This window comes from Lissotriton helveticus, chromosome 9, assembly GCF_964261635.1.
Source record: "Lissotriton helveticus chromosome 9, aLisHel1.1, whole genome shotgun sequence".
Classification (NCBI taxonomy): domain Eukaryota; kingdom Metazoa; phylum Chordata; class Amphibia; order Caudata; family Salamandridae; genus Lissotriton; species Lissotriton helveticus.
In genome coordinates, this window is record NC_136070.1 from 1067447921 (window position 1) to 1067464082 (window position 16162).

Genomic DNA, 16162 nt, shown 5'->3' on the forward strand with positions numbered 1-16162 from the left:
GCAGTGTGTAGGAGATGCGTTACTTGTCAGCAACTGAACGTAGGGAAAAGAACACCGGTTACAATGAGTCATATTGGGAGGTCTGGGGGGCCTTTCAACAGAATGCAATTAGATTTCATTGAGATGCCAAAAAGCAACCACCTCAGGTATGTTCTGGTGGTTGTATGCATATTTTCCAGATGGGTCGAAGCATACCCTACACTCAAAGTAGCAAAGTTGTTGCTTAGAGAGTTGATCCCGCGCTACGGGGTGCCAAACTCCCTGGAATCAGATCGAGGAACTCATTTTAACAGTGAAGTTGTGAAAATGCTTTGTTCTGCATTGAACATTGATCAGAAGTTGCATTGTAGCTATCGACCAGAGGCTTCAGGTATCGTGGAGCAAATTAACGGCACGTTGAAGTCCCGAATAGCCAAAGTATGTTCATCGACTTCCTTAAGTTGGCCTGATGCTCTGCCCTTGGTACTCATGAGTATGCGTAGCACACCAGACAGGAGGACAGGTCTCTCTCCACACGAAGTCTTAATGGGGAGGGCAATGAGACTTCCGTCTGTACCCACTACAGCTTTGTTGAATATTACGGATGACCTAATCCTGGATTACTGCAAGGGGCTGTCTGACGCCATTCATTCTGTGTCTCTTCAGGTGCAGGCTGCTGAAGTTCCATCTTCAAGAGATCTATGTCACGACTTGTGTCCAGGTGACTGGATCCTGCTGAAGAAGCACGTCCGGAAGAACTGCTTAGACGTGCGTTGGAAGGGGCCCTACCAGGTGATCCTGACGACGAATACCGCTGTGAAGTGTGGAGGGCTGCCAAACTGGATTCACGCTTCCCATACTCAAAGAGTTCCAGCACCCCTAGAAGAAACAGCTCTTCTCACAGATGAAAATTCAGCAGTGGAGGGAGAACCACTAGAGGGGACCAGTCAAGCTGTGGGGGTGTCGGAAGAAGTTGGGAGCGCTACAGAACAAGAAGAAGAAGGACAGGACGGCAGTGAAACTGAAGTTGCCACAGAAGGAGAAAGTTGCTGTGAATACGGCTCAGACCCAGATCAAGCCCAGAGTGATCAGGAACCGAGTGGGAGGACAAGATACAGGAGAACAAAGCGTGGAGAAGACAGTTGGCCTGAAAGAAGGAAGAGGCCAGGCTTGAAGCCAGCTTCAGAGAAAACTCTTGCTCCTGTATCTGAAGACTCGGATCCGGACGAAAGTGCACAAGGACAAGAACAGGAAAGTCCCAGACGATCAAGGAGGGTGCGAGTGCCTTGCAGAAGATACGCTACTCCTGAGTGGACCTACCTCGCTACAGATGTCCGAAGCACGCAGAACTGGGAGGGTGAGGGGAGTGACCCTGACCAGTACTGACCCCATCATAACCGTGGAAATAGGGTTGCTGATACCAGGAGTGGAGGTCGAAGGGTTGCTGACTCTCAATATCGTCTATCCTCCTCTCCTGAGTGAAATAAGAGACTTGGTCTTAAACAAAGTAGAATTTCCGGTTTGTTGTTCAAGGAGTCCAATACTCGAGGAGCTCCTTCTTCGTTTAGAAATATTAGAAGGTGTGATGAGAGTCGTTGGAACACGTATAATTCCAGATTGCTAAAGACTTTGTAAATAAATTAATGAAGAGATAACCTAGCGCCGAGTGAAAGAAGAAACTAGGGACTTCCATTTAGTGGACGGAGAAGGGCTACGGTTGTCTGTTGCTATAGAACACAAAGACTGATCTTGCGGAGAAGATTATCAGCTTCCAGGTGTGGTTCGACAAGAGACATTGTGCGGTGAAAGAAAATTGGAACTACACTGTTTGAGATCATGGAGGTTGGCAACCCGAACCGCAGGGCCAAATGTATAATAGGCACACTTTTAGTGGGAGTGATTTTTCTTATAGCTTTAGTGGTTACAATATCATATGTAGTGGGACATGAAAACGAGGAGAAAGCAACAACAAAACCAAAGATTACATCGACACAGAAACCTACTATTGCTGGTAAAAAGGGGGACAATACAGAGGAAGACAAAGCTTTACTAGCAGCTGAGACTCGTAGGTTACATGTAGATGAATCACAAGGGAACTTTAAAACGAATGCATATGCTAAATTGCTATACGAATATGTTGATGCTATGGAGGCTAAAAATTGTTATGTCTGCATGAAACTGCCAGCCTCTGTAGACGAAGGTATCAGATACCATCATCTTCCATTGACTTATGGAATCACATGTAGTTTGCTGCTGAGCATATTTTATGAACGAGATGGGTTTGAATATTATTTCTCAAACTTTGATTCAGTGTTACCAGAAGTTCCAAATTACAAGCATTTGAATAAATGGGATTATTACAAGAGTGAAGACAGATTACAGAAATGTTTCCTTCCCTGGAAAACATTAGATGCTTCACATGCCCGAAGAAATAATTTGACTTGTAAAGTGTCAGAAATTGAGAAAAGGTTTGTAGGGCAGGTGGATGATCGATACAGGAGACAGAAGATTCTGAAAGCTTCAGGTCAATGGAAGACAGATTGGACCGAGGAAGAAAGGGCACATCAAAGAAAGGGTAGCAATGGTCCAATAGCTTTGGATCGAGAGAAAAAGGGGAAACTGTGTATACATAGGGGGGAAACCTATTATGAAAATGTGTTTGTGGGACAAGTGAGTTGTGAACATGCTTTCCAATTAGAGTACTACTCAAAGGACTTCTTGAAAGAAATGCAGGTGATCCCAAATGTATATTTTGTCTGTGGGAAAAATGCATACGTGAAATTACCAGATAATTGGTATGGATCATGCTATTTGGCAATTGTCTTTCCCAAAATATACCATGCAAAGGATTTAGAAATCATAGAGGGGAAAACACAAGGTAGAGAAAGAAGAGATGTCAGCACGGAGGAGGTAGTTGGAGACGTATTTGGTGCTATGTTTCCTATTTTAGGGATAGCACTAAATGATGTCAAGATTAGAAGATTAGCAACAGTTGTAGATAGGTTGTCCGCCAGTACTGCTAGATCACTAATGCTGGTGGAAGGAGAAATGCAATCGATAAGGGCAATGGTTCTTCAGAACCGACTTGCTCTAGATGTTCTGTTAGCCAAAGAGGGAGGAGTCTGTAAGGCCTTGAAGGTCCAGGAATGTTGCACTTACATTCCAGACAATTCAAAACCTTTAGAAAAGTACATTCAAAACATTACTGAAATACATCATGAAATTGAGGATTTGACAAAGGTAACAGTGTGGGAAAAAGTAGGACAAGGAATGGGTAAAGTTGGAGGTTGGTTTGCCAACCTAGGAAAGAATATAATTTGGTACATACTGAAACCTATTATCATAATAGTGATTTGTATAATCACTTTGTGGGGATTGGTGCGGCTGTATCAATGGTATAGATCAAACAGGTTGCAAAGAACCATGAGGAGGCAAGAGAGGAGATTGAATGCGATGCAGGATAATCAGTACAGGAGTCTAAAGGCCCTAGAGACGATGAAACGAGGGGGTACTGAAACGACTTCAGTTTGACTCAGTCCATACTTCAGGGATGGTGTTTTGAGGGTGATGACTACTGAAAGTCATCAAAGGGAGGATTGAGAGAGCGCAAATTAAGAAAATTTGTAGAAGTGCACCATATTTACAAGCATGTTGTATTAGCTTAGTAAACATTATATAAGAGTGTCGAAATTATAGAGTGAAAGTACATAAGAGTGTTTAATTAGAATAGAATATTTAATCGAGTGTGAAAAGCTAATGTAGATGTTTTTAGAGATGTTAGAGATGTTGGAATCCTATGTTGTGTGTCTGTAAGGGAAAATGTAATTCGACTAAACGTAGAAATGTGTAGGCCACATGGCAGTTCACAAAGAGTACAAGAAGCTGATGCATTTCCACATAATTTGGATTTTAATGTTATTATGATTCAAGTGTTTCTGAACCTAGAACTGAGATATATGTTTATGGACGTTCCATATAATCATTGTGTGTAACAAGTTAGAATATTGTTTAAACTAAAGAAATTGAAATGTTTTACAGAGTGCACAGGCCCGTTTCATGGAATCCTAACAGGCCTGAATAGATAAAGTCATTTCGTTTGATCTGCATGTGCTCGTTAGAGAAAGGTCATGTTAAGCACAAGACGCAGAGCCGGTTACATGGTTTACGACTTAAAGATATGGTGGAGGCTGGAATTTGGGGCCCACAGAGAAAGTGTCTTCTGCAGGTGCGAGGGGGTTTAATCAGGAAAGTGATGAATAGACGTTTGTTCAAGAGAGCCTGGTACAGGCCTGGAGGAGTCGTCAGGAATTTCCTGGGGGTACCGTCTTGCCGGAGAGGAGCCTGGGAAGCAAGGTCAACGCTAACGATGGGCCTAGAAGGAGTACCAGCATGGAGCACCAACACCACGTGAGGAGCGTCTCTAAAGGGCGTTTCTAATGTAAATGTGATTTTGTATTAGGGACAGCACCCCTGGGTGGAGGTAAGGCAGATGATCTGAGGAACCTAAGAGAGCGGACGGGTAGGCAGATAGGGAACTGAGAGACATCGTTTTCGAAACAGAGACTAAGGGAAGTGTGTGTTCTTCTTTGGAAGTCACCACTGCTGACACCTTTTTAGGTTAAGATCTTGCTAAGTAGGGATGTCACTTATTCTAGTGTAGGGACAGTTTAATCTGATTTCTTTCCTTTCTGTAAATGACTCATAAGCTACAGCTTGTGTCTATTCTTGCAACTTTGATGATTTTTGAATTGGTTTTGGTAATATTCTTCTGCCGACTAAGATCATTTAGAAAATTCATGTTTGTATTGGTACCCGTATATCTTTTGAACCTTATATTGAGATGTTTGTATCTCCAGTTAAGTTTGGCTTTGTAATAAACTTTTAAACCTTTTAAGCTTAAGTGGTTCTTTAGAGTGGTGTAAGTCATTAACGGATTAACCTGGTAGTGGATTGCCTTTTACTCAATGACAGGTACCAACGGTTCAGTCGACCTGAGTTGGGATCTAAGCCTATAACTATAGACCAGAAATCCCGCGTTAACACTATAATCCCCAGTTTGGGACTTTTTTTCTCGGTAGGAAAGAGCAAAGTAAATTAACACACATATTCAGTACCTGTTTATGAACAATTAACAAACACCTATAATGCTCTCCACAGAGGAAGAATACCACTCTATTGTCACAAACAATGATTGGCAAAGCCAATAGGTCTAGCCTTGGAAAACTGGTGCAATATTTTTTTACTATTCGATGTATGTCTAAGCCACAAAAATAAATAGAAAAAAAGGAAAGCATTTTGACACCTAAACGTAGCTGCCATATGCTTACAATAAAAGTTTTACATTTAAAAAACCTGCACTGGTGTGGCTGTTTTAGTAGGGAGTTAAAAAAACATTTTCAAGCCTTTGAGTTTTGCCATTCATTTTATTATATATTGTGAAGGATACAAGAACAAATCATCACCAAGTTCTCAAATCGCAGACAGCAGCAATGTTACACAGTACCTTAAACAATTTATAACAGCAATTAACAAGGAGACAGAAAATAAGTTGCTATCTAATTGTGCACCCAAAGTGCAGGCAAAATAGACAGCCAGTATTTAAAGTTGATATTTAACAAAGCAAAACATGCACTTTAGACTAGGCCTGGGCGGTAAATTCCGTTCCGTTCGCGGAATTTGCGGAATTTGGGTAATTTCGCATTCCACGGAGAACGAGAAGTTGCCCAAAATTCTGCCTTCCACGACTTCGCGAAATTGTTTGCTTGTTCGCGTTCTCAACTGCGTGTTCCCGAGATATTTCCCCCCGAGCACGCACACAGTGATTGCGAACAGTAAAAAAGCATCGCTAACAAGCAATTCCGCGTGTTCGCGGAATTTCTGCATGTTCGTGGAGATTTTTTACCGTTTCGCGGAGATTTGCGTAATGCGATTACGCAAATTCTGCCCACCTCTACTTTAGACCAATTTTTTCACTGAAGAGAAGGCAACTTTTTTTATACGTATGTGAACAATGTGTGCAGACTTAGTGCTGTCACCCCAATTAAAGAGAGCCAGTAGGTACAGTGGACCGGCTCATTTCCCTGTGATGTGTGCTGTGCGGGGGCTGAAGTAAAATGTGAACAACAAACTAAAAGACCAATGGGTGAAGCCCACTGATGTAAACCTGTGTACGCATGTGCATTATGTATGATTTGCTTTGAAAATCAATAGCCTGAAGCTGCGTTAAAGACCAGACCTAAGAATGGAAAAACAGAAAATGAGAATTCCAAGTTTCGCATAGGTTTCACAAAATATATGTTGTGTACTATTATGTTTTTGCAGGAAAGGAATGGAGGTAGTAGGAAACAGTGGAGTTGTGTATAATTAATAAGGACGCATCAATGCTGGGTTAAAAACATTCCTACTGGGATTTGAAACTCTCTGTGCCATATTTGTGCAGCAGCCGCGCACCAGGGAACTCCTCGCTCATCGCCACACAACAGGCCAGGCTTTTGGCGACCCAGACCGCGCACGACATTAAGGCGAGAAGGAGCAATGCTAAACCGATCAATATAAGATCCCGGCCAAAGAACTCATGACAGTTGATGGGCCAAGGTCTTCTGCAGCCAGCAAGTTCATTCCCAGTCAGCTGTCTAAGAGGTCTTAAACCAGCAGAAACTGGTGTCAAGCACCTGACGTTGGCAAGGTTGTGCACCATGTGCTGGTCCTCCAACCAGAGCTTGAGGTACAATATTTGACAGTCACAGTTCCAAGGATTGTTGGAGACGTCCACTTCCTGTAAGTGAAGCAGGTGGTCAACCCGGCCAGCGGGGACTGTGGTCAAGCTGTTGTTCTGAAGATAAAGCTTGATGGTGTTGTGAGGCAGATCAGGCACTTCCTTAAGCCTTTGTGAGCTGCAGTCAATCTCCAACCCCTTCCGTAGAACAGCTGTGCAGATGCAGGAGAGAGGACACCTATCAGCATGGGCCACGCTGACCAGCAACCACATGGCAAGCTCCCAGTAAACCAACAGTCCTGCCTTGAACATCTGCGTGCAAAGAAACAATTTGTTTAAAATGACACTGCTCTTGTTTTATAGCAACTTAAATAGATATATGTGAATGACAAACACTGCAGGCACCAATCTCACGTCAAGAGAGTACACTTCCACAAACGTTAGAAAATCTGTACTTGGCAGCTATATCTCACCCTTGCATCTCCTACAGAGAAGGCGCATGAAGCCATTAACAGACAGATGGATGGGTAGGCCAGTTGGTAGATGGAGGGACTGACAGGAAGCTGGGTCGGGCAGTAAATAATGGATAGTAGTGGATGGATGGGTCAAGTGACAAATGGATTTACTGATGGAGAGATGGATGGATGAGTATGATGGAAGTAGCTAGAAGGATACGTCGGAGGGTGTTTGGATGAATGGGTTGAGGAGTTAGCGGGGTAATGGATGGGCGGGTTCTAGGTGATGAGTGGATGGGTGGGATGAATGGTTAATGGATCGATGGATGTATGGATGAAAAGATGGATCTGTGGATAGGCTACGTTTGCATAGAACAGTCAACAGAAGTAACCCTCTATAAACAAACAAGTCTCTACTATAGCCCTGGTTTCTTTATGCAACAAGAACGACATCTTTGCAGTGCATTTGTGAATCCATCTCGACAGTTCACATAGCTATGTACAAAGACCTTCCTTAAAAGAAGAGAACCAACCGACTAAGTACAGGATTTTAAGGCAAGTAGTACACCTACATATGTTTACTTTCCAACTTGCTCATTGATCTTTATTGCACTACACAGAGGGGGTTCAACAAATATGTGCATACAGTGATATTTTAGGAAATAGCCACCAACATTGCTGTCCCTCTACTGTGCCAACCACTGGGAATCTTTAAATAATTTTGATTACTTGAGTTTGAAGTGCTAGTATTTGTATTGATGTTTTTATTGCACTTTTATTAAAATGTTTGGGTTATGAATTCAGTAAACAATTGTAATCTAACAAATAAATTCCGTTTACAGCTAAAATTGATTTACATTAAACAAACTTAAATAAATTCAAGATGAAATTTTAGAACCACCTTTTCTACTTGCGCCGACAAATAATAGTGACTGACATTTAGAGATGACATGTCTAATACTTTAACTGATAAACTTAGCCACAAAAGATAAATATGCATACCATGACTCTAAGTAGCAAATATTCCGGCATTCCATACAATCAATCGAGGTCAATCATAACAAGGGCATCTTCTGTAAATGGGTAACTGTGGACTCCAGACACCGACTAGCTGAACTCTTAGCCAGAAATAGGGAGCAGATATTAATGTGTTTGGAAACTGAGATGAACCCCTCTTTCATGTGAAAGGCATATGCTGATATCTGTAATACTGTAATTGAGTTGCTAACACTCATAAAGATTAATAGGAAGCCCAGTAACCAGAAGTGGTTTGACAGGGCTTGTTCACAAGCACATAGAGGTTTTATTCATGCCCTTAAAAGGATTTTTCATTTATTTATTTAATGCGATTTTATATAGCGCAAACATTACCCGAAGGTGTAAGAGCGCTTTACATAAGAATGAGTTGCGTTACATAAGAATTTTGGATTATATGAGTTACATAAAAAAAATTGTAAATGTACAAGTGGAGCGAAAGGATGGAAAAATTGCAAATGTACAAGGTTTAATGCCACTCAAGGTAGAGAGTACATGAGTTACATAAAAGATACAGACAGGACAACTCTAAAATCGCTAAAGAACAGTAGTCAGTACATACACCTACTACAGATACTAGAGGTTAAAGTTGCAAATATACATGTTGAAGATTAATAAGTAAATATGTCTACTACAGATTCTAGTGGTTAGAATTACATATATACAAATTGTAAAACACTCAAGATTACATTTCAAAAGCGATTAGGGTTGGACAATTATATGTTACAAATGTACAGGGCATGGCATTTACAAGAGTAGCAGCGAGAAACAAGTAATAAAAGCAGATAGGGACAGGAAAGAGAGATTGAAAACGGAGATCGGACCATAAGTATAAACAATAGTCACAAACAGGGAACAGATCCCTGGAGAAGGAGGATGATCGATAGGTCGCCCAGCTGGAGACCAGCGGGATGGAGGGACAGACCAGTTCACAAGATTGCGGACCAAGGACAAGAGCGACAACAGGAGACGGTCCCAAAATGGCGGGGGCACACAAGATCCAGTCCAAAAGTTGGAGGGCCGAGTCCGAAGAAAATCAGGGAGCCGACCCAACGGAGGAGGAACAAGAAAGGAAAAATACCTAGGAATGCGGAGGAAGTGAAGCTATGTATGTGGAACTAGAAACAGGCCATCACTAAAAGATAGATAGCAATAAAGCAGGGTGCCTGGGAACAGCTGTGTGAGGCTAGTACTAAGAATCATAGTCGCCCTTTCTGGAAAACAGTAAATGCCCATTTTTTTGGGGAGATAGTCATAATACCGTCATAGATACACCTATTCCACCACATAAATGGGTGAAGCACTTTTCCAAGGTGTATGAGAGCCGTATTGAACTAGAGAATGATTTTGATACAATGACCAATTGTTCGCGGGTGGCCCGGATCTGGCACCCATTACCTTAGAGGAGGTAAGATCTGCGATTGAACGGCAAAAGACACTGGATAGTATCTGATTGGTTCGATTTGAGGTTTGGGTCACGTAAAAAAGACATCTTCACACCATTCAGAATAGATTCAGGAAGGGCCTATGGACTGTTGATCAATGTCTAAATCTACACCTAATCATCATCAAATATACACAGGCGAAGAAGGGGTGTTTGGATTTAGCATTCATAGACCTAAGCATTTGATTTTGTCAACAGAGAAAAGCTTTGGAGAAAGTGCTGAAAATGGGAGTGGAGACACCACTAGTTCATTTTCTAGCCCAATTACACGAAGATGTGACGGGCCAAATTGTAGATGCACAACCCCGATCAAGATCAAGCGGGGTGTGAGACAAGTATATGTGCTGGGGCTTCCTTTCTTTTTTGTTTAGATATTAATGACCTAAATGCATTTCTAACCCTAGGGGAGATGGATACACCCACCCAGGGCAGAAACAATAAGTCTCCCTGCATTATTATACACGGTTGACTGCTGCGTTCTATTATCAAGAATTGGTGTGGATATGGAGAGATTTGTTCTGTTCATTAGTGACCTGGGACTACAACCAATATAGCTAAGTCACACAGCCATGGTGGGTAGACTCTCATCAGATAATTAAAAACCCCATTTTATTAATGGTGATAAACGTTTCTGCATCCCAACCTACACGTATTTGGGGGAACCTTTTGATAGCAAAGGTACCTAAGCCCATCTAAGGAAGGTTAGGGAAACCCAGTTTGAACAAACTACAGAGACTTTTTTTTAGGTTTGCTGGTAAATTAAGCAAACCTCTAGATGTGTTGGTTACTATCTACAAAGCATGTTGCAGCTCTGTCATGACCTATTGTGCAGGAATAGTGGAGTACTGCAGTACCTAGCATTTTCAGGCTAGTAAAAATGTGTTGTTTTTGAGAAGACTATTATCCGTTTCTGCCAGTGTGCCCACTTAAACCGTCACTTGGAGTTGGGCTTACTGTATCCAGAGGACCGTAATAACTTAGTCGTGCTTATGTTGTTGCACTTTAATTGGTTTAAACAAGAAGCCCTTTTCAACCAGTACATTATAACTGATTGTCTATGGCTTGATTATGCTCACAGAATCCCGTGGCTGAGGTATCTTAAAGAATAATTTTATAATGTTAGGGAGGCCTGACTGTTTTTATTGCCCATGGGACATCACTACCAAAGCCAAAAGTTGTATAACCGCTTAACCGCGTTGGCCAATGGATGTGCGCAGCACTACGGAGGTAGTGCTCACGACTGCTGTTGGCCGACAGAAGCAGCGAAGGGGAACCGAATTCCTCACTATGGGGCCCATTATGATAACGGGCGGACTGCTGTTGGCCGACAGAAGCTGCAAAGGGGAACAGAATTCCAAACTATGGGGCCCATTATAATAACGGGCGGATCGCCACCACCCGTATGGCAGTGCGAAAAACCACCTGCCGCCTTCAATTTTCCCCCCCGCCACATTACCATGACGGGGGGGGACCCAGGCAGACGGGAAGACCGTCCGCCGGTTTTCCGCCGGTAGGCAATCCACCCTATTGCCTACCGGGCGGAAAAGCAGTTCATATGGTGGCGGTGTCTGGTAGACACCGCCATCCATATTACTATGAGGGCGGGGATGTGCTGCCACGGATAGGCAGGCGGATTTCAACATTGGGGGCCCGTAGTGGGGCCCCCGAGGATTCTGGGGGTGGGGGGGTGCACATGGAGGTACCTATGGTACCCCCCAGGGGTTCCATGCACAACATGGCAGGCACCGCGCTTTGCCTGCCATGTTGTGCATTGAAGTGCACAGCATGCCTTCCTGGCATTGTAACTGGCGGTGCTGACTGCACTGCCCGCCACAATGACAGGAATGCTGGATGCGCCCGCCACTGTGGCGGGCGCATCCTAACGTCCCCCACGGGCCCTTATGGCGGGCGGTCCATTTTTGCATTGGGATGGCGGGCGGACTTCCTAATGTGCCCCTATGTGGGGAAGGAGAAGGGAATACCAAGAGCATGACAAGAAGAGAGCGGTTGCCCATCATAATTTAGTAACTACAGACCGTATAGAGCCCTACCTTTATTTTTTACCTCATCATCATCAGCTCAGGTTTATGTTCAATATAGCCCATCTTCTGGTCTCCTACCCCAGAGACATTTGTGGTGAAACAGTCCTTGAAATATGCCCCTGTGATTCCCGGTCAGACCAATCCACATAACATTTTTTTTCTTTTTCTGTAAACTGTATGCCGTGCCGAGGAAACAGTTTTTAATTCCATTACTCAGGTTCCTAAACATTAGACAGTGCAGACCAGCTTTATTTTATTTACAACTGCTGTAAACTGAATATGTCTGCACAGTTGTACACACATCGGCTGCACTAAGACTGAGGAATATGGAGAGGAAGTAATTTTTTAATGGTGAATTATCTATCCAATTTGTCCCTATTCCCTCTGACCAGTCTCCGAGGATGGAATATGAGACTGGGCTGCTTTTTCCTAGTTTTTATATTGTTATGTTTCCTCACATTTATGCACAAGTCACGTTTATGGATTCAATCATCATAGCGGAGTGTTTGATTGTCTCTGGCGAATAATCTATTAATTGAATAGGTCACTCCATATTTTATGTTATTTTATGTACTTGCTTTTAAATTCTAGTTACTATGACATAATTATTGTACATTTATGATTATTTATACTGTGTACTCCATTATGGTTTTACAAGCCGAATAAAGATTGAATTGAATTGTAGCAAATATGTACATAGTGATTAATCCAAAATCCTGGCAAGATTTAGGTCCTGGAAGAATGAGTCAGAAGCCATGGAGTACTTTACTTTTCTGACAGTAAGAGGATGGATAACTTTTCTAATCATATGTACAGAAGAGTCATGATTGGTGGAATGTCACAGGAAGGAGCCTCTCCATGCAGTGCTCCATATTTGTATACCTTCTTTGCTACTTCCGCATATCAGTTTAGCTGAGGGCCCATAGCTGGGAGTCAACATGCTTTCTAAGCACTCTCATAGTTTTCAGTTAGGATAACTTGAGGCAAATGGTGTTTATGTCCTTTGCCAAGAAGCCTAAACTTTTGTCAATTGTGCAGGCAGCATCAGTACTCAAATCACGGGATTCAACAGTGAGCGACTTATCCCTACATCGCTAGCATTATAAACACAACTTTTACTGGCTACAAATACACTTCTTCTCTTTAGCAGTGTGCAGTATGTAAAACCATTGCATCCTTGCCCAAAACAAACCAGCCCATACTGGAATGATGTACGAGGCGCAGCATGATACATTCTCTCTGACAGTTCCCAGTGAGCTCTGTTCTGAACCATAACCCGTTCTTTCCAGTTTTTGCCTGGAGTAAGTCTTTAGTTACAGTCTGAGAGTATTTCGTACAGTAATTACATATATTATGCCCTGATGAATGCATATAGCCAATGGATCTATGCTATACGTAGAAACATGTTGAAACGTTCATAAACAAATAACCCTGGGGCATATTATCAAGGGATTTATCTCTGCTTTTTTGGCTTTAAAAGCCAAGAAAGCGGAGATAAAATTATCTCCCTATTACCTAGCTGTCGCTAACACCAGTTAGCGACAGCTAGTAGGAGATAGCGACCATCTTGGGCCCCGCTTTGCATGTCAGAGATATTTATCACTAATGACATGCAAAGTGGACGTGCCAAGATGTTAGCGACTGGAAACAGTCGCTAACATCGCTATCTCCTATTACCAACTTTTGGAGATATTCGCGCTAAGCGTGAATATCTCCAAAAGCTAACACCTGCCCTGGGCAGTTCTTAGCCATGTTATCCAATGCGAGGTGGATAACATGGCTAAGAGCATTAGCTCGGTAATGCATGAATATCGCTGACTTTACAGCGATATTCATGCATTTCGGACGATTTATATCGCTTAGGAGATAAACCTTGATAATAGCAAGGCTCCTAAGCGATAAAAATCGCCGCAACACGGCGATAAAATTATTGCCGCTAAGCCAACATAGCGATAATTATCGCTAGTTGTTAGTAATATGCCCCCTGTTGTTTTATCTTGAGAATGTGGGGAACGAACAAGAGAAGAATTACCCACCCTGAGACAATCCTAAACAGATAGCTAGTGTTTTTGTAACTTATATCCCTAAAACTTGAAGTGTCTAAGAGAGATACAGTCTCTAGAATACATTGACAGCAACATTCATATGCATGGGGGGACTACTAAATTTAGGAGGAATTTAAGAGGATTTTGATAACATACCATTTAGGAGAATAGTATATCTCATTTATGATTAACATTGCAACCTTTAACAGAAATAGAGATTCTGACAGGGGCCTCGAACTGGCCGAATTGAATTGAAAGTCAAGGTTCTTGTTCTGGTTAACGTGTTTATTTTTGTTTTGCAACAAAAATCAAGGTCCAGATCTTCTGATCTGTCACATTCTATTTAACCAGGGGTGCCTTCTGGCCATTTAAGATTATAACTCTAACCTCTTCTCTTCTTTCCCTGAAATAGAAGGTATGACTTTTAAGTAGCAGATCATCCAATTTGACAAAGACTAGATATTCTAGTCTATACTATACTTATTGTTTGCAATCCACCCTGCAGTGTCGGTACTGATTTTATTCAATCTTTTTCGGAAAATATTAATTGAAAAATAAATGCGTACTAAATATTTTACATTCGCTTGCAAGGTTTAAAGAATATGTGCCAGCATCTTCCAGTGCCCCTGAAACCTGTGCAGTCTTCCTATATGGTTCTCGCCCCTCTCTTTAGTTACAGCCCTAAATTGACTGCTTCTGTTTCATTACTTGTTACCCAATTGAGAGTTGCATGGTAATAGATCGATCCTAAATATGCCCCTGGAATTACCTTAAACTTGTCATATTACCCCTACATTACTGTGCAAATTCGTGTTTTTGGCCTGGAATGGGGAATAACGTTGTGAGTGCAGAATTGCCACACATGCTTTCATAGATTTTCCCTCCTTACTGGGCCATTTACTAGTGCCACATTCCACCTGCGTTGGCAGAAAGAACTCTGCCCAGGTTTTTCAGCACTTAGTAATTCCAGGTGTGGTAAAACCGACCAATTTGTAATTCCATTCTAGCCAAAATCTCCTGTTCACAACCAGAGCGGATTTATCACCCAGTTTTTGAAATTTTGAAAATGTATCCATGCTTGATGTCAGATTAGTGCGAGGTTTCCACTTTGCATCAGTACATCCAGTCTAGCTCAATCATGGATCTTTTCGCTACCGTGGGTCAGCACAGAGGCCTATGAATGACCCCCAAGGCAAACCACTCCATTCTTGTAGTGGTAACTGGAACTGGAAGAAACGAAAAGAAAGAGTCCCTCTCAGCCCACTCATAAGTAACTCACTCGTTTGCTGATTGACTCACTCACTGCCTGGGGGTTGGTTACCTGATTACCAAAAGTGTGAACAAACTTTCTAAAATTTACAAAATCATGCAGTAGAATATAATGGTGTCTTCCTGTATGCACACCTGCATTGTGCTAAAAAAGGCTATTAAATGTGCGCCTGTGCTTAAAGAAACAATGGTTCCTGTGACCTAATATTATTATTTTTGATAATGGTATTTTGCGCAATAGCAATACGACGGCTTATTGTGTTGTCAGGAGGCGAAGAACTACCAATACCAATGACTGAATATATCACATTCGATTTTATCATATAGAAAAAAGAAAAAACGGAGAAAACAGCATATATGATGTCAAGAATAAACAAACATTTAGACAATTGTGCGTTGTGCCCCAGTGAAAACAGGAACCTTAATTAACAGTGCTAAATTGTGACAATATTTCTAACAAGGTTTCTACAGATCATTAAAAGTCGACCATTGAATATGTACAAACTATGCAGCGGCTATATACAATGAAATACCTGCTTTGGCTCAAACGAATCAGTGGGCTCCTTGGACAGAGTCATTGACTAGGTGCTGAGCTAGGAAACCCCCACCATGTGCCCCGTTCCCCTGCTTACCTTTACTCTGTTGAGCCCCTTCAGTTGATGTTACAACGTTTCGTAGATTGGCAGAGGGGCTCTGCAAGCTGCAATAATTGATCTTCCTTTCAAAAGAGCCCGAAAGTGAATGGTGTTATATATAAAAGCTCGTCCAGGCCACGCCTGTCGACGGAAACATGCTTCGGAAATGACTGATAATGCAGCTCGTTCTGCAGGAGCCGATTACTCGTCACCAGAAGTGCTCTCTACTCCAGTGCTACTCAGCTACTAGTATTTAAATATAGCGCTTCTTACCGTACTTCTGCCGTTTCTGAGCGTTATGAATAGCAAAAATTACTATTGCCCAGTTTAATAGGGCTTAATTTACAGTCGTCGAAGGAGGGAAGGCTCAGTTGCTGGGATTCAGTCACGTGACCTGCACATCACAGAAGATGTCAGTGTTTAACTCGCTGAGCTAGCCTGCAGAATGGAGCATCACATTAGATGTTGTCTTCGGTCCAGGCCTGTGAACCTGGTAGTACCATCCTCTGCCACTTCATGCATCAATGTAAAGCATGAAAAGTT

The 16162-nt window shown here is 42.3% G+C and overlaps 1 protein-coding gene across 1 annotated transcript; it reads right to left on the minus strand.

The window, feature by feature from the left end:
* Positions 1–5392: 5392 nt before the first annotated feature.
* GP9 (glycoprotein IX platelet) lies at positions 5393–15662 on the minus strand. The gene is made up of 2 exons (XM_078662283.1): positions 15617–15662; positions 5393–7006 (listed from the first exon to the last, which is right to left on the minus strand). Exon 2 carries the CDS (start codon positions 7004–7006, stop codon positions 6380–6382), a length of 627 nt encoding a protein of 208 aa, XP_078518409.1. The 5' UTR covers positions 15617–15662; the 3' UTR covers positions 5393–6379.
* Positions 15663–16162: the final 500 nt, after the last annotated feature.

Coding starts and splice junctions, on each gene's coding strand:
- GP9 (XM_078662283.1), bottom strand. CDS start 7,006: ATGTTCAAGGCAGGACTGTTGGTTTACTGGGAGCTTGCCATGTGGTTG.